Source organism: Carettochelys insculpta, chromosome 2 (assembly GCF_033958435.1).
Source record: "Carettochelys insculpta isolate YL-2023 chromosome 2, ASM3395843v1, whole genome shotgun sequence".
NCBI classification, from domain to species: domain Eukaryota; kingdom Metazoa; phylum Chordata; order Testudines; family Carettochelyidae; genus Carettochelys; species Carettochelys insculpta.
The window spans coordinates 207,656,028-207,670,906 of record NC_134138.1 but is presented as its reverse complement, the minus strand read 5'-3'; the positions used below and the strand labels follow the sequence as shown (position 1 = coordinate 207,670,906).

Sequence of the window (14,879 nt, the reverse complement as noted above, 5' to 3'; positions counted from 1 at the left end):
TTAGAAAATAAATTATTATTTTTGAGCCAGAATCTGATTGTATCTATTATATACATTGCAGAGAATGTGCGTGAGACAGAGGAATGTGTGAGTGTGCTTATATGTCTGATATTATTGTTTGATTTCCCATATTTAATTGGACACTATAATACAAAGCCTTGTTAGTTCATTAACTTTGTTTTTTCATTTTCTTTGAGGAAGAACTAATAGAAAACTAGTATCAAGTACTACACGGGCTGCTCTGCCAATGTTTAAAGTTTTAGTGCAGCATTTTATTATTTTTTAAAGTGTTTTTCTCTCACCACGACGTGTGAGAGGCACTTACAGGTATGGGGAAATTGACACAAACCTCTGAGATGTACAAAATAAATTGAAAGACATACATATTTTTATTCTGACCTGAGGAGGTATTTATAACAATAGGTTTAAAAAAAAATTCTTTTATTTATTTAAAAAAAAGTGTGCTTTCCATCTCAGGTTGATTGCTGCAAATAAATTTTATGTTATTGAACCCCAAAAGTGTACCCACAGTACAACTATCTGAGCTCTGCTAAATATCATAAAAATAATTTTGTGTGAATTTTATAGCTATCTTAAGAAGCTGATGAAGAAACTGTATTACACTGAAGAATTTGTTAAGTGATCGGACACTGAGAGCTTTCCTGAAGTGCTATTAAACTTCATAGTTTTTATCTAGTGTTACAATATATACTTCTGAATAGAATGTGGATTGTTTTTAAGCTAAAATTGCAGGCTGACATTAAGGAGTCAAACTGGACAAGTGGAGCTCATTAGTTTTGCAGGAGTAGAAGTGATAAGAAGAATTCGTAGGTTTTAGCAGTTCTTCTTTATCTGCCAGCTGAAATGTGCTGCTTTATTTTGTTGTCTTATTACCAGCATATTTAATTAGTAACAAGTCTTCTCTGTTTATGCACAAGTTGATAACTTTTTTAAAAGTGAAAATTAGGAGGCATGGGTTTATACACATGCTGATTTTGGTGTCAGTGTAAATAGATATCGTCATACCCTTTTCTATGTCATACATGTTGTGCTGCAGCTTCTGTTACCTTCTGCTGAGTCATCTTAAGCACAATAACATGTGTATAGACAAGGCCCCTGATAATTGAAGAACAAGTTAAATTGGTATGAGTTAGAGTTATCTGAGAGGGCAAGTATGTTGCCATCAATGTTAAAACTGGTTTTTGTTAATAATTCCTTAATTTGAGTGAGTGACTAACATTCTGGGGAAAGTATGTTAAGATTCACTGCACCAGCCTGGTCAGTTAGGGAGTGACATCTCTCTCTCTCTCTCTGTCTCTCTCACACACACACGCATGCACGCACGCACGTACGTTAGTTGAAATAGGCACTGTATCCTCCTGCCAAACCAGAGGACATCAGACTTGAGATTGGTTAGTTGTTCTTTTATCTTGGAAATACCAGCAAATGGAGATAGAGCTTCAAAAACAAACCCTTTCAAGCCATATTTCATAAAATAGCAACAAAAGACCACAAGTCCAATAAGGTCACCTTTAAATAAAAGTTGTATTCTTAAAGTCACATTGTTGACTTCTGAATAATATCTGCTGACACTGTAGTCGCAATAAACCTTGATCAATGGTAATGATAGTTATGAGCAACAGTAGGAACTATAATTTATTTATGAACAAGAACAACATACAGTGCAGTAAAAATTATTTTAGTAACTTGAAGAAATTGTCTTGTCATTTACATGAACAGACTCTTTAAGAATCAGTTATGAACCTCTCATCCCAGACCTACCAGTTGAACAAATTTCTAGGTTATTCATTCTACAGATAAAAAATGCATTTATGATTTGTGTGGTGTGTAAACTGTTATATTCTGCAATCCCCTGTAATAAATAAAAATATACTATGGTAGTGTAGCATGTTGGTTTGTTCCGTTTTGTTTTGTTTTGTTTTTCTATTCAATAAGATGTAACCAGGTTTGTATCAGCATGTTATGGATTACTCACAATGTTCCCCAGACACCTTGAATTTTTTTCCTTCAGTGACAACAGCATATACATCAGTTGACATGATTAAAAGGTGATTATATTTAAATGAAGCGGAAGAAAAATTGAGCTGAGTGGGAGGAGGGATAGTGTGGGGGCCTAGGACAGTGTTTCCCAAACACTAGGTCCTGGAAGGGATCTGGGTGGGTCTTGATGACTTTTCAGACATCCAAGCCCACCCCGTCCCATGCCACATCATTACTCATGTGTGCCTTGAAAGTGCTGCTGCCCTTACACCCTGCTCTTTTGCTTCCACAGGACATGGGGTAGTAGGCAGCAGCATAGGGAACAGGATCCAGGGAGAAGCAACACAGAGGAAGTGAGTGGCTTGCAGGAGAGAGGCTTTGCTGGGAAAGAAGAATGAGGGCGCTGGTGAGAGGGAAGCAGCTGGATGCCCCCCTGTGCCACCACTGTCACTTGAACTGGTGTTCTCAGGCCCAGTATAACGCCATTCCTAGCTAGCAGTAGTTTCTGTATGTTTGGTCCCACAAAAAGATGAAGTGTAGCTGATGGGTTGTCTTAGAAAAAGTTTGGAAATCTCTGGCCTAGTGGGTGGGAGGTGCAGGTTCAATTCCCTGCTTTCTCGTAGACATCTTGAATAACGTTGGACAAATCACTTAGCCTTTGTATGCCTCGCTACACCATCTGTGAAATGGGGATAATGCTTCTCACCAGATTGACATAATAAGGATAAATTTATTAACAGACGGTGAAGTACTTTGAGATGTACTGAGGAAAAGCACTGGTTAAGAGGTGTGTTGTTGTTTTTTTTTATTACTGACTCTCTCAGTGTAAAACAAAGCTTTGAAGAACAGCGTGAGCCACATAATTGTGTAACATTAGTTCATCTTATGGTGAACCACATTGTAGTATAGTATTAGCATCATTATTACATATTGATAAACAATGATGGTTAGAAAAGTTGGTGTTATGGTTGAAGGGGAATAGTCTGTCATGCAAAGGATAGTTCTTGACTCCCTTTTCTTTCACATTCCTCCGTTAAATTGTTGCATACACACTTATAACTGTCTTAGAAAACAATAAGACTAATGGGTAAAGGAATTACTGTGTTCTGTCCTAGAGTATCTTTACAGAAGTTTGCAGGAGAGAGCTTGCAGCACATTTGTAGTCCAAGGACATTTCTCCTCCCGTTAAAATATTTTCTAAGTGTTTTTCCATAGAAATATAAATGTTGGGCTTGGGAAAGAAAAATCAGTTTATAGCCAAAGAAACCAATCTTTATTAATTTAGAAGAATTTGGAGTCTTCATCACCTGTCAGGTCTTCAGCATAGGAACACCTCTATCCAAATGTTAAATGTACTTTATAAACACTTTGGTACCAGTTTCTGCAAGCAGATTCATTGCTAGCTGTGCACTTAGTTATTTAGCTTTTGTATTTCTTTGACAAAATGGTGGTCTGATAACTGATATTAAACCATTTGTAGCGTAAATGATTACTAGTGAGCTCTGAGGGAACTAGCCTACTCTGGTAACTTAATATGGGGTTGTGTGGTTTACTCAGTAGTTTGTTTTTGAAAATAGAGAAGTGCATATGATTTTTTATTTATTGAATTTTTTGACTGGAGAAAGAAACTTCCCAGTCATCTGAATCCTGTTGTTCAACTTTGTGGTGCATCACTTGCAAACTTGGCAAATGCATGAAAGGATATGCTAGGATTTCTAATCAGTCTGTCTAGACTTAATCTTGCATAAATAGTATCTATGTGTCTTGTTTCTGGGGTAGCAGGTAATTGTGCCATATTTGTTTTTTGCAAATGAGTAGAAAACATAGGATTTAAGGAAAAGTCTTTTGGTCCCTTCAAAATGAGGGTGGACGGTTTGAGAGGTGTGCTTTGCTCACAGTATTTGAGAATACGTTTATGCACTGCTACCTGCAAAGAAGATAGAGGATGAAGTGGACCATAAGCCTGTCTTGTTTATAGAGAGATTAGTTGCAGCCAGTTTTAGTGACCCAGGTGCTTTGATTGGTAGTAGTGATGCACCATTTCCAGAAGGAGATGCAGTCTGTTTTCAGTCCTTAAATCCAGAACTATCTTCATTTGTACAAATATCACTTGATGTGCTGAATCCAGTTTTAGGGTCTGCCTTCTGACAACACCAAAATTACAGAAGCCAATTTACTACTACTTTTCCTGTATCAACTACCAAAAGAATATTAGTGTCTGAGATGATACTGATCTAGTGGCTGAAATACAAAAAATGTTATACCTGTGAGACTATGAGCTTTACTTAGGAATTCAAATTGTATACAGCTACACAGTAAATATGAAATTTGGAAACAAGCTCTGATATTCTGGAGGAATTTCTTTCCTCAAGTCAGTAGTTGACAAATGGCAGGAACAAAATGGATGGTAAAAATAGCACAAGGTTAAGTTTGCAGAGCATAGCTTTTACTATAACATCTTTCTGTCATGTAAATAAACCATTACAAGTTGTTAGTTGAGTCATACTCTTTCACTTCTTCCCAATCTTGCAGTTTCCTGTTTGGGTTATCATTGAATGGCAGGTGTAGAGTCAAATTTGAGTGAGTTCATCACTTTTGTCTTTGTGTTAAAGTGTAACTTTGCAGGAAAAAGTAAAACATATTTGCACAGAATAATAATTCTGCCAACATTTCAAAGTTTGGCATTTCATGTCCATGCATATTTAAAAGGAGGCATACACTGTTATAAAACAGTTCAACCTCTCTGCTTAGCCACTGTTCCTACATGTGGTGGGATAAGTGTCCAGTGGTCAGGGGCAGAGGGAACCTATGCAGGAGAAGCCATTGCTGGAGAAAGGGAAAACCCTGAGGGAGAGGAGTAATTTTAGATTTATTTATTTTCACTTTTGGAACCAATGTTAAATGCATTCATTTATTCTGAACCGCTTTATTAGGACTTGCTTCTGAATTCAAAGGGGTTATTGCTAAACTACATAAAGCTTCCGCATACCCTTAAGAAAAATGCAAGTATTCGAGATTTATTTTTAAGCTTTCAAGTAAGGGTACAGCAAAACTCTCTACCAGCATTGGCCTTCCGATAAGAAGTTCAAATAGTTTGGTAGCAACCTCAAAATTGTGTACTGCTGTAAAGAAAACATAAAAATTGTGGTCCTAGTCCTGCAAACATTTACAATGGGGCACAGTCCTTTCTATCTTAATAAAGTAAGTTAGTAAGCACCTTACCTGATTTGGTATTGCTAGCAGGACTAACATTTTAGTTGGATTGTGTTGCATTGGTTTTTACTCAGCTAAACCAAGCCATTTGCAAAATATCTTTGATGTATTAACCCCACTTAATTTTCAGTTAAAAAAAACCCCCCAGAAATATTTTACTTGCAGGAGATTATATATTTCAGTGTTGAATACTAAATATTTTGCTTAACTCTTAATTCAGCTTTTTCTTTCCAGCATCACAGTTTTCCTCACACTATTTTTTTTTCAAAAATGCTATTTAATAAATTAATTAGCTACTTAAAAATTGGCTCTTCCAAATTCCACAAGTGAAAGGTGTGAACCCTTTTTCTAACCTGCTAGGAATACAGTGAGATTTGTAAGGCATTTGCCCTTGATATTTGCAACTGTCAGGCAGAAAGTACTACGATCTTCAAGAAGTAGATCTAGGTATTACTATAATAATACTTAGTGCTTCATGCTTGTTCATACTTATGCTCCAAATGCTTTACAAAGGGAATTACATAATTAGGTCTTGTTATCCCCATTTAACAGGTCCTGGGATCACCAGAAGAGTGTGGTGTTCTGTACTCAACATATTATCTACCCTGCTTCCTCCTCTGCTTCTTTTAAAAAATTAAAACAACCCCTCCCTCCTCCAAACAAAATAAAAAAACAGCCGGGCTTCCACCGTCTCTCTACCCCGCCCCTTGTGCTGCTCCAAGGCATTTCACCCCTGGTCAATCCATCATTTTAGTTAAGCTTGACACTGGGGAGCAGCTGGGGACTGTCCCTAATTAAAGTGGGCAAAGATATTACTTTGATTTACTTGGCCACATGGTAGTTCAGCAGAATACCATAAAGCTGTCGGGGCTGCCCAGAATGGGCTTTGGTTGTGGGGATATTTTTTGTTGATGGTTTGTTTTTGTTTAGTTTTCTTTTCATCCTATTTATTTCCTTGACCTAAAAATGAGACAGAGTTAAAATTCTATTTGTTGGTTAAGCTACTGAAAATAGTAATTAAATATACATGACAGGATTTATCATTTTAGCGTCTTCTGTGTTTGGCTTTTCAGATTCATTTCTCAGCACCTTTTGATTTTTCAATCCTTACTGTGACTACGGTAAAAGAAAACTATCTTGTGGAATTGTAAGAAATACAGAACATGCCTATGGAAAACCTTATAGAAAATTAGCCATGTATGAGATACATTAGATGGTCTTGTCTGTCCTGTGTGATTTTAAAATAGGAGAGAAAGTAGCAGAGATGAGACTGTATGCAACCATTAGTCTTCAGGTTACACAATCAGTAGTAGTATTTATGACTTGTTTATGCTGTGTAGAGCATGCAAAAATAGCTGTGTGCTGCCCTGAAGAGCAACTATGTTGGTAACTCAGAATAACCCCTTTGCACCATGGTAGGTAGAATACATTTCTAGCAGATAAAGGATGGGTCGGAGGGAATAATTATTTCTAAAATTATGGTTGTGCACTTTTATGCATTTCAAAAACAAAAGGTCATAACTAAAGGAAACTGAGGTTTTTTAATTATACTTTCATATTTCTGTATTTGGAATACTTTTGAAATGCAAAACCTATAATTATAATAATAATAATAATAATAATAATACCCACATCAGAAAACATATTTAATACAGAATTCCTTGACTTTGCTTGTTGACGTTTTCTTTTAAAATTCTAACACCACTAAGGGCTTGTCTATGCTACCACCCTCCTTTGAAGGGAGGATGGTAAGTAGGGTGAAGGGAGTTTACTAATGAAGTGCTGAGCTGCATATGCAGTACTTCATTAAGCAAATTCCCCCCCGCCCCCGTGGCAACTTCGAAGTTTTAAACTTCGAAGTACCAGCTCATGTCTAGCCATGGCTCACCCGCTGGTACTTTGAAGGGCAACTTCAAAGTCTCTTTCTTCCTCAAAATTGAGGAGTGAGCCGCAGCTAGACGTGAGACGGTACTTCAAAGTTGCCGTAGGGAGTGGGATTTGCTCAATGAAATGCTGCATATGCAGCACAGCACTTCATTAGTAAACTTCCAACACCCTACTTACCATCCTTCCTTCGAAGTAGGGTGGTAGTGTAGACACAGCTTAAGTTTTCATCCCACTTTTCCTCCATTACCTACCTCCACCATTACTTACCAAGTGACAGCCCTCCTCCTCCACAGGTCTGGGACTCTTCATCTTTGTAATACAGGTTAAAGACCCCCCGCCCCCAAATCATGTATCCCGTCCACTCTATTGGTATGGACTGCCAGAATGGGGCAGAGTTTTATAACATTATATAAAAGGGACAGAAATTGCAGTGAATGAGGGGTCACTGTTGGAAACTTAAGTATTCCATTACACTGTCCTGTTAAATGCTTTGGATTTTTTTTTTAAGAAAAGGTTTGTTTATATTTTTAACACAATAGATTAAGAACACTGAAACTGGTTACTAATGAGCACCATCAGGACCCCATTTTTTATTCACTTGTTTAAAATAAGTAGCTTTATTATATGGTGATAACCGAACAACTTTTGTTTTGAAGAATAAAACAAAATAAAAAGAGAGAGATTAGGGTAGAGAAGAGAAATATTATTTTAGTATGTGTGATTTGTGTATTATATGAAAAAGAAAAATTGTATTACAATATTAGAGGGAATTCTGTAAGTTGCATAAAACCAAATGGTCAAAGCGTGCATCACAATTTATAATTTGGCAGCAATAGAGCAGAGATGAGGAAGGTGGTTTTGCCTCTGAATTCACAAATTCTTCTCTTGTAGAGCTGCTTGCATTTCAGTCTGGATCTCTGGAATAGGTAGGCTCTGTAAACATCTTTGTTCTTGTCTTTGTTTTCCTAAGGCATAGGGTGCCAAAACAGCTTGGCCAAGTTGCATCAGTCTGGCATAGTCACTTTGGCTACAGTTACACTAGCGAGTTTTGGCAACACAACTCTGGTTTTGTCGACAAAACTGGTGGAACGTCCACACACACAATGTGTTTTGTCGACAGTTTGTTGATAAAACTCAGTACATCCACTGGCAGCGTTCTGCCTCTCAGCCATGAGGCATAACACTGCTGTCAACAGATTGTGTCAACAAAAATGCTGTGAGGGTGCTTTCTCTGGTGCCTTCTCTTGACAGACCAGGGCATCCAAAACAATGGGCAGCCCTTTCTGCTGTGCTTCCAGGTGCCTGTTTTGTTGAGAGAGTGGTGGGGCAGTCCGGCTGTTGTTGACTGAGCAGAACGCACTTCGGATTAGCTTTTGTGTGTGGCTGCACTCTGTTGACGAGTGTTGTCGGGACATCTCTTCTGACAGTGACTTCTGTTGACAGATTGCTATGGTGTAACTATTGCCTTTGAGTGTACCAGTGATGTAGATCAGTGGAGGTATCAGTTGTGCCTGTGCACGATATATCTACATATTGATATGTTCTTTTGAAGCAGATAACTGCCAAGAATTTTAAGCAAATAATGTAATCCCTCACCTTTGACTTCTCTTTATAAATTCACTGACATTAGCATCACTGCCCTTAAACTACAGTCAAGTACCATCGCTTTTCTAATAAGCACTTGAGTATTGAGCCACTTGATAGTACCTAATCCTAATTTAAACCCAAGTAATGCTTAATTCTGTAACTGACTGGCATCTCCTCCTTTCAGTCTTTTCTTTGCAAGAAATCAATTATGCTGTTTAAAATTGAAATCCTCCTGCTATTTCACACTGTTAATTGAAATGAAAGGCTTGGAAGTTAAGCGACATGCATTACTTTTTAATAAAACATTGGGGAAACGTCTACTAATGTTTTTACAGAGATGTGATATATGTATTTAATCCAAACCACTATTAATATACCAGCGCATCTGTGGAAATGAAGACACCTTGTAAGCATTAATAACTCTAATTGGAAGTCTGAGTACAAGAGATTTCTAAGGCTATTATGAATATTTTAAGTCATTGGGTTTTTTATTTAATAATTTTTAGTCAGTGGCTTTTCTATAGACAGTCCTTTTGGGTTTAAACCCGAAACAAAATGCGAAATAAAACATTGAAACATTTCTTATTGGCTTAGAGGGCCACCTTTAGTATGCTGATCATGTTGCTTCACACTCCATGCCCCCCTGTTGAAGAACTCCCAGCTGACAATTCTTTGTAAATTTTAGCAATCAATTGATACTAACAAATTGCAAGGATCTGTTCCATGCATTAGTTCCATCTTAAGGGGACTGGCTTCTGCAACTCAGAGTAATGATAGTGTTTCAATACCACTCCAAGAGGTAATTTCTTAGAGTAGTGGCTAAGGGCACCCAAGAGTGTCCTTTTCAATAACTTGGCACAGTTAAGCTGGTGCCTGTCACGAGGCAGGGCTTCTTGTAGCAATATCATAGTGTCATAGGCCATTACACATCTAGCAGCTGTGAAGATAAGCATCCAGATATACAGACCTGTGTGGGATAAAGAGATAATTAGGGAGGAGAGGGATATCATGAGTCTTTAGGGTGCAAGGAATGGAAAGGATTTTCCTGTACATTAGTGTCTTTGTTCAAAGCCTCATTTCTCGAGCTGTGTGAAGCTTTGGGTGAAAGAAATAGTTACAAATATCCTGTGTGTAATTTTTGTGCTAGTTTTCAGAACTTCTGAACATTGTGGAAGATGTGGGGAGACATGCAGGGAAATCATCTTCTAGTGTGGATCTTATGATTAAAATTAAGGATCAAAATATACCCTGGGCATTAACCTAGAGATGAGATTTTAGAAGTATTTGATACAAATTTCCTCCTTCTCCCTTTGCTTTCCCATTCATTGAGGATTTACCAGCAGCATAAAGAGCAGGAAGCAGTCTATCCTTGGGTGCTGGGAGCTTTATGAAAAATGACCTAAAATGTGTCTTTACTTATTTCTACTTACAACATTACTCATAAGCACCCATCAGTTACTCTGAACCATTCACATTATCACATCTATACTGAAAGCATTAGCTGCCTTCCACTTCTATATTGTTGCCCCATAATAAAAAGTAAAAGACTGTTAAATTATCCCTCCACCCATATCAGTGATAGGAGAAAAAGGTGGTGTTTGCAGTATAACTGGAATGTTAAAAATCAGGGTCAAAGCATGGATTTATGTGAATTTGAAAGAACAGCTTTGTAAAATGGGCTGCAACACTGGGGAAAAACCCATATGGCTGCTTCATTTTAGAAAACATTTCGCACAAAATGTACCGTGGCCAAGCGAGGATAATTTTGACATTGTAAAACATAACATCATTTTGATCCACTCAGTTGAACCAAGTGAAGATGTAGGAAATGTAAAAAAAAAAAAATTCCTGTTGATCGCATTAAACTACAAAATAAGAAATAGATACGCAAAAAGGATAAGCTTTTTTCTCTGTAATTTGTTTAATGAAGTATAAGTAAGCACATTATTGGTTTTCATTTTTTTTTTAAATTTCTAGGGAATTGGTTTTGCAGCTTTACCTCCTAAATGTATCTTTTTTTCTTTTTTTTTTAAAAACAGCGCTGGCCCCAAAGGCGATAACATCTATGAATGGAGATCAACTATTCTAGGACCTCCAGGCTCAGTATATGAGGGTGGAGTTTTCTTCCTTGACATCACATTTACACCAGAATATCCCTTCAAGCCTCCAAAGGTAAAACATACCATCTAAACTGTGCTACATGATGACTTGTGGGATGTTTTCAGCATATTGAGTGTTCATGGGACACAATCAATTTGAAATGAAGATGATCTAGGAAAATGAATTAAACCTGGTTTCAGCAACCACACCTGGAATCCCCCCAGCCAATTTTGGTGGAGTCTATTTTTCAGTCACCTCTTTCCTGGTTTTTAGAACTTGTTTTCCTTTTCCCTGTTGCACAAGCATAGGAAGATGACTGACGACACAGGGAAAACTGTGAAACTGAATATATGAAAGTAGTGTGAAATACACAAAGAAAAGAAACTGGAAGAGAATAGCAGCAAACATTTGTTTCTCTAATCTCTTTCAGTTACAGTAAACTTAGTTGTGTTTTGTAACAGTAGTAGGTGGGTAGAAGCTTTCAAGCAGTATGGGTTTTAAGTTTAATGTTTCTTTTGAGGGTTTATCAATAGTTGTATATGTGTATAATATCAGTTTGTTCTTAGTAATGCTTTTCTGGGTTCTGGTTGCAATTTATATTTTGGAAGCTGCTTGTATTCTGTGTTGTTGGGTTCTTTCACAAATCCAAAGCTAATGTAAATAGATGTTCCTTTGTTATTCACACATTTAGGCCGATATGTTTGCAGATACTTTAGGATGGTCTCGTATGATAAGAAATTGTCTAACAAGGTTGTCTAGCAGTGATGGTTCCAGGTTTCATTGCATGAATATTTTTTTGTTGAGAGTGACACTGATAAGGAGAATCCTAAGAGGATGTCAACTCGAATGGATTTGTTCAGCAATGTTTTTTTGAATTGCTTCACTTCAGGCAGAAGTAGGCTGTCATGACTGGCCACTTATGACATAAGATCTGAGGTCCTAACAAGTAGCAAATGAGAATCCTATACCCTATGGCACCAAAGGTCTGGTTGCCATTTCATTGACAGTTTAGCTTGTCTCTCTAGAAACAGTGTGATAAAGTCAGTCTTGTTCCTGGGCTTCTGGCCTCTATTCAGTTGACTGGTCCCACTTAAGGGCCCAGTTGCCCTCGCTGGGGGTGAAGGGTGGTCTGGGGGGGGAAACCAGCCCCTGCCCATTCGTGCCAGGTTCTAGCCCAGGGACCCTACGCGACTGCTAGTGGGAAGGGCTGACTCCCTTAGCCCTTGGCGCACCAGCTCATCTCCCTGGCCCACTTCCCCAGACAGTTCCCCCGGTACCTTCTCCAGGCAGCAGCAGTAGTAAGGCCCCCCTGTGGATCTGCTAAAGCTCCTCACTCTCCCTCTGGGGTTTCTTGTGTTCCTGCTCCTTTCCTCTGCTCCTCTCAAACCTGCTCCCTCCCACTGCTCTGGTCTCCTCGCCTCTCTCCACTCACCTCTCACACTCTCTCACTGCCCTTCCCACTGTGAATGGCTTTTAAAGGTCTCTTATTAGGCAAGTCATGGAGTCAGCTGGCCCCAGTTAGGCTGAGCCATCTCCCACCCAGCTGCCTGCGATTGCCCTTCTGCTTGTTTGCGCTCCCTCTGAGGGGGCCCTCCGCCCTGGTCCTGCCACACATCTCCTTCACTCTCTCCCCCACTCAACACCCTGGGGTTGGACTACTTGGGTCAGGCAACAGTGCACTCTTGACAAGCCATCTGCATTTCCCTTTTGGCTCCTGGATCTGCGTTGCACCTTGAAATTGTAGGGCTGTAGGGATAGGAACCATCTGGTGACCCTCGTGTTTTTGTCTTTGTTGCAGTCTTTGTTGCAGTGCATCCATTGTAGGGGTGCACGATCAGTGACCAGGGTGAACTTCTGCCCCAGGAGGTAATAGCGTAGGCCCTCCATGGCCCATTTCACTACCAGACATTCTCTCTCCATGATGGCATATCTTTGTTCACACGTCTCCTCCCCAACCATCTGCGACAATACTGCCCCTAGCCTGACTTCTGAGGCATCGATTTGTCAGATAAATTCCTTCTTGAAATCAGGGGTGACTAGGATGGGGTCATTGCAAAAGGCAGTTTTCAGGTCTATAAAAGCTTCCTTGGCTGCCGGGGTCCATTTTACAATGTCAGGGCCATGAGCTCTGGTCAGGTCAGTCAGTGGATACACCCTGGAAACGAAGTGGTGAAGGAACCGGTGGTAATACCCAACCATCCCTAAGAAGGCTCTGACCTGCTTCTTTCTGGATGGACTGGGCCAATTTTGTATTGCCTCTACTTTATTAAGTTGAGGCCTTATCATGCCCCTTCCTACAACATACCCGAGGTAATTGGCTTCAGCTAGCCTGATCGCACACTTGGTGGGATTCGCTGTAAGGCCACCTTTCCTCAGGGTCTCCAACACCGCTTCCACCTTCTCAAGGTGTGTCCCCCAATCCAGAGTGTGGACAATGACACCGTCTAAGTAGGCAGTAGTCCATAAGCTTTTGGAATGTTGTGGAAGCGCCATGCAGGCCGAAGGGAAGGATGATGTACTGGAAGAGTCCATCTGTGGTCGAGAACACAGTCTTCTTTTTGGTCCCCGGGGTCAGAAGAATCTGCCAGTAGCCCTAGGTTAAATCAAGCGTAGACAGAAATCGGGCCTTTCCCAGTTGGTCGATCAGTTCATCTACTCATGGCATGGGGTAGGCATCAAACTTGGACACCTCATTCAGCCTTTGGCAGTCATTGCAAAATCGTGGGCTTCCATGGACCTTGGGTACCAATACAATAGAACTAGACCACTGTCTGTATGACTCTTCAATAACCCCAAGCTCCAGCATTTTCTTAGTGTCCATTTTTGGATCTCCCCTCTCTTCACCTTGGGTATCCAGTAGGGCTTGATGTTCACTTTAAATCCTGGATCAGTGACGAAGTCATGGTACACCTCTGTTGTTCTTCCAGGTTAAGCTGAAAACACATCATGGTTCCTCTCTATCGTGTCAGCTACTTCCATGCTTTCATTCGGGGTCAACTTGATCCCCCACCTGCTTCTAGGGGTCACCTTCTGGGGCTCCCAGAACAACCAGCTGCACTTCTCTGTCCCACCACGGTTTTAGCAAGTTGACATGATATATCTGCTCTGGCTTCCACCAGTCAGGCTGGCAAACCTTGTAGTCCACCTTGCCAACAACCTCTTACAACCCCTGCCACCGGGGTATCGCTTGATGATTGTAGTGGTCTTACTGGGCTTTCTGCACCTTCTCTAAATAGTCTCGCACTGTTGGGGTGACTTTGGCGATTCGCTTTCTCATCTGGAGCACATGGTCAACAATGTTTCTCCCTGGGTTGGGCTGATCCTCCCATGCCTCTTTGGCAAGGTCCAGAATTCCCTGGGGGTTATGCCTGTACAAGAGCTCAAACAAGGAAAACCTGGTAGAAGCTTGAGGGACCTCCCTTACAGCAAACATGAGAAATGGCAGCAGCGTGTCCCAGTCCTTTCCATCCCAGCTCACAACTTTCTTTATCATATTTTTCAGAGTTCTATTAAATCGCTCGATGAGGCTGTTGGTCTGGGGGGTGATAGACTGATGTCCTCTGGGCACATATCTGGAACAGGGTACATAAGTCCTTCATGAGCTTCATCATGAAGGGGGCCCTTGATCAGTTAGAATTTCCCTAGGTATCCCCAGCGTCAAGAAAACCTGGATCAGCTCCTTCACTATTGTTTTGGACAGAATATTGCACAGGGGCACAGCATCCGGGTACCTGGTGGCATAATCTACAACAACTAGGATGCTCTGGTGACCACATGCAGACTTCTCCAGTGGCCCAACTATGTCCATGGCAATTCTCTCAAAGGGGACCTCAGTGATCGGTAGGGGCATCAACAGGGTGCTCAAGTGCAGTCGGGACCAACATAACTGGCATTCAGGACAGGAAGTACAATATTTTTGGACTTCCATATAGATCCCTAGCCAAAAAGAATCTCTGCACGATGCCTTCTAGGGTTTTGTCCACCCCTAGATGTCCCCCAAACAGGTGGCTGTGGGCCAGCTCCATTACTGCCCTACAGTGCTTCTGAGGTACCAAAAGTTGTTCTACCCCTTGGTCCTGTATCTGGGCTAC

The 14,879-nt window shown here is 40.3% G+C and overlaps 2 protein-coding genes across 11 annotated transcripts in view; one reads left to right on the top strand and one right to left on the bottom strand.

The window, feature by feature from the left end:
• The window catches only part of UBE2E1 (ubiquitin conjugating enzyme E2 E1), a 75,017-nt gene that overhangs the window by 46,547 nt on the left and 13,591 nt on the right, over positions 1–14,879 (top strand). For all 7 annotated transcript variants that reach the window (XM_074984470.1, XM_074984471.1, XM_074984473.1 and 4 more), the window contains exon 4: positions 10,728–10,860. In XM_074984470.1, coding sequence (XP_074840571.1) covers positions 10,728–10,860 — 133 coding nt within the window. The remainder of the gene's footprint in view (positions 1–10,727; positions 10,861–14,879) is intronic.
• The window catches only part of NKIRAS1 (NFKB inhibitor interacting Ras like 1), a 40,808-nt gene continuing 33,664 nt past the window's right edge, over positions 7,736–14,879 (bottom strand). For 2 of the 4 annotated variants that reach the window (XR_012644023.1, XM_074984467.1), the window contains one exon: positions 8,546–9,655. Coding sequence is in view for 2 of the 4 variants with exons in the window: in XM_074984467.1 (XP_074840568.1) it covers positions 9,611–9,655 (45 nt within the window). In the remaining 2 variants the exon portion in view is untranslated. The other 2 variants (XM_074984466.1, XR_012644024.1) reach the window with 2 other exon arrangements.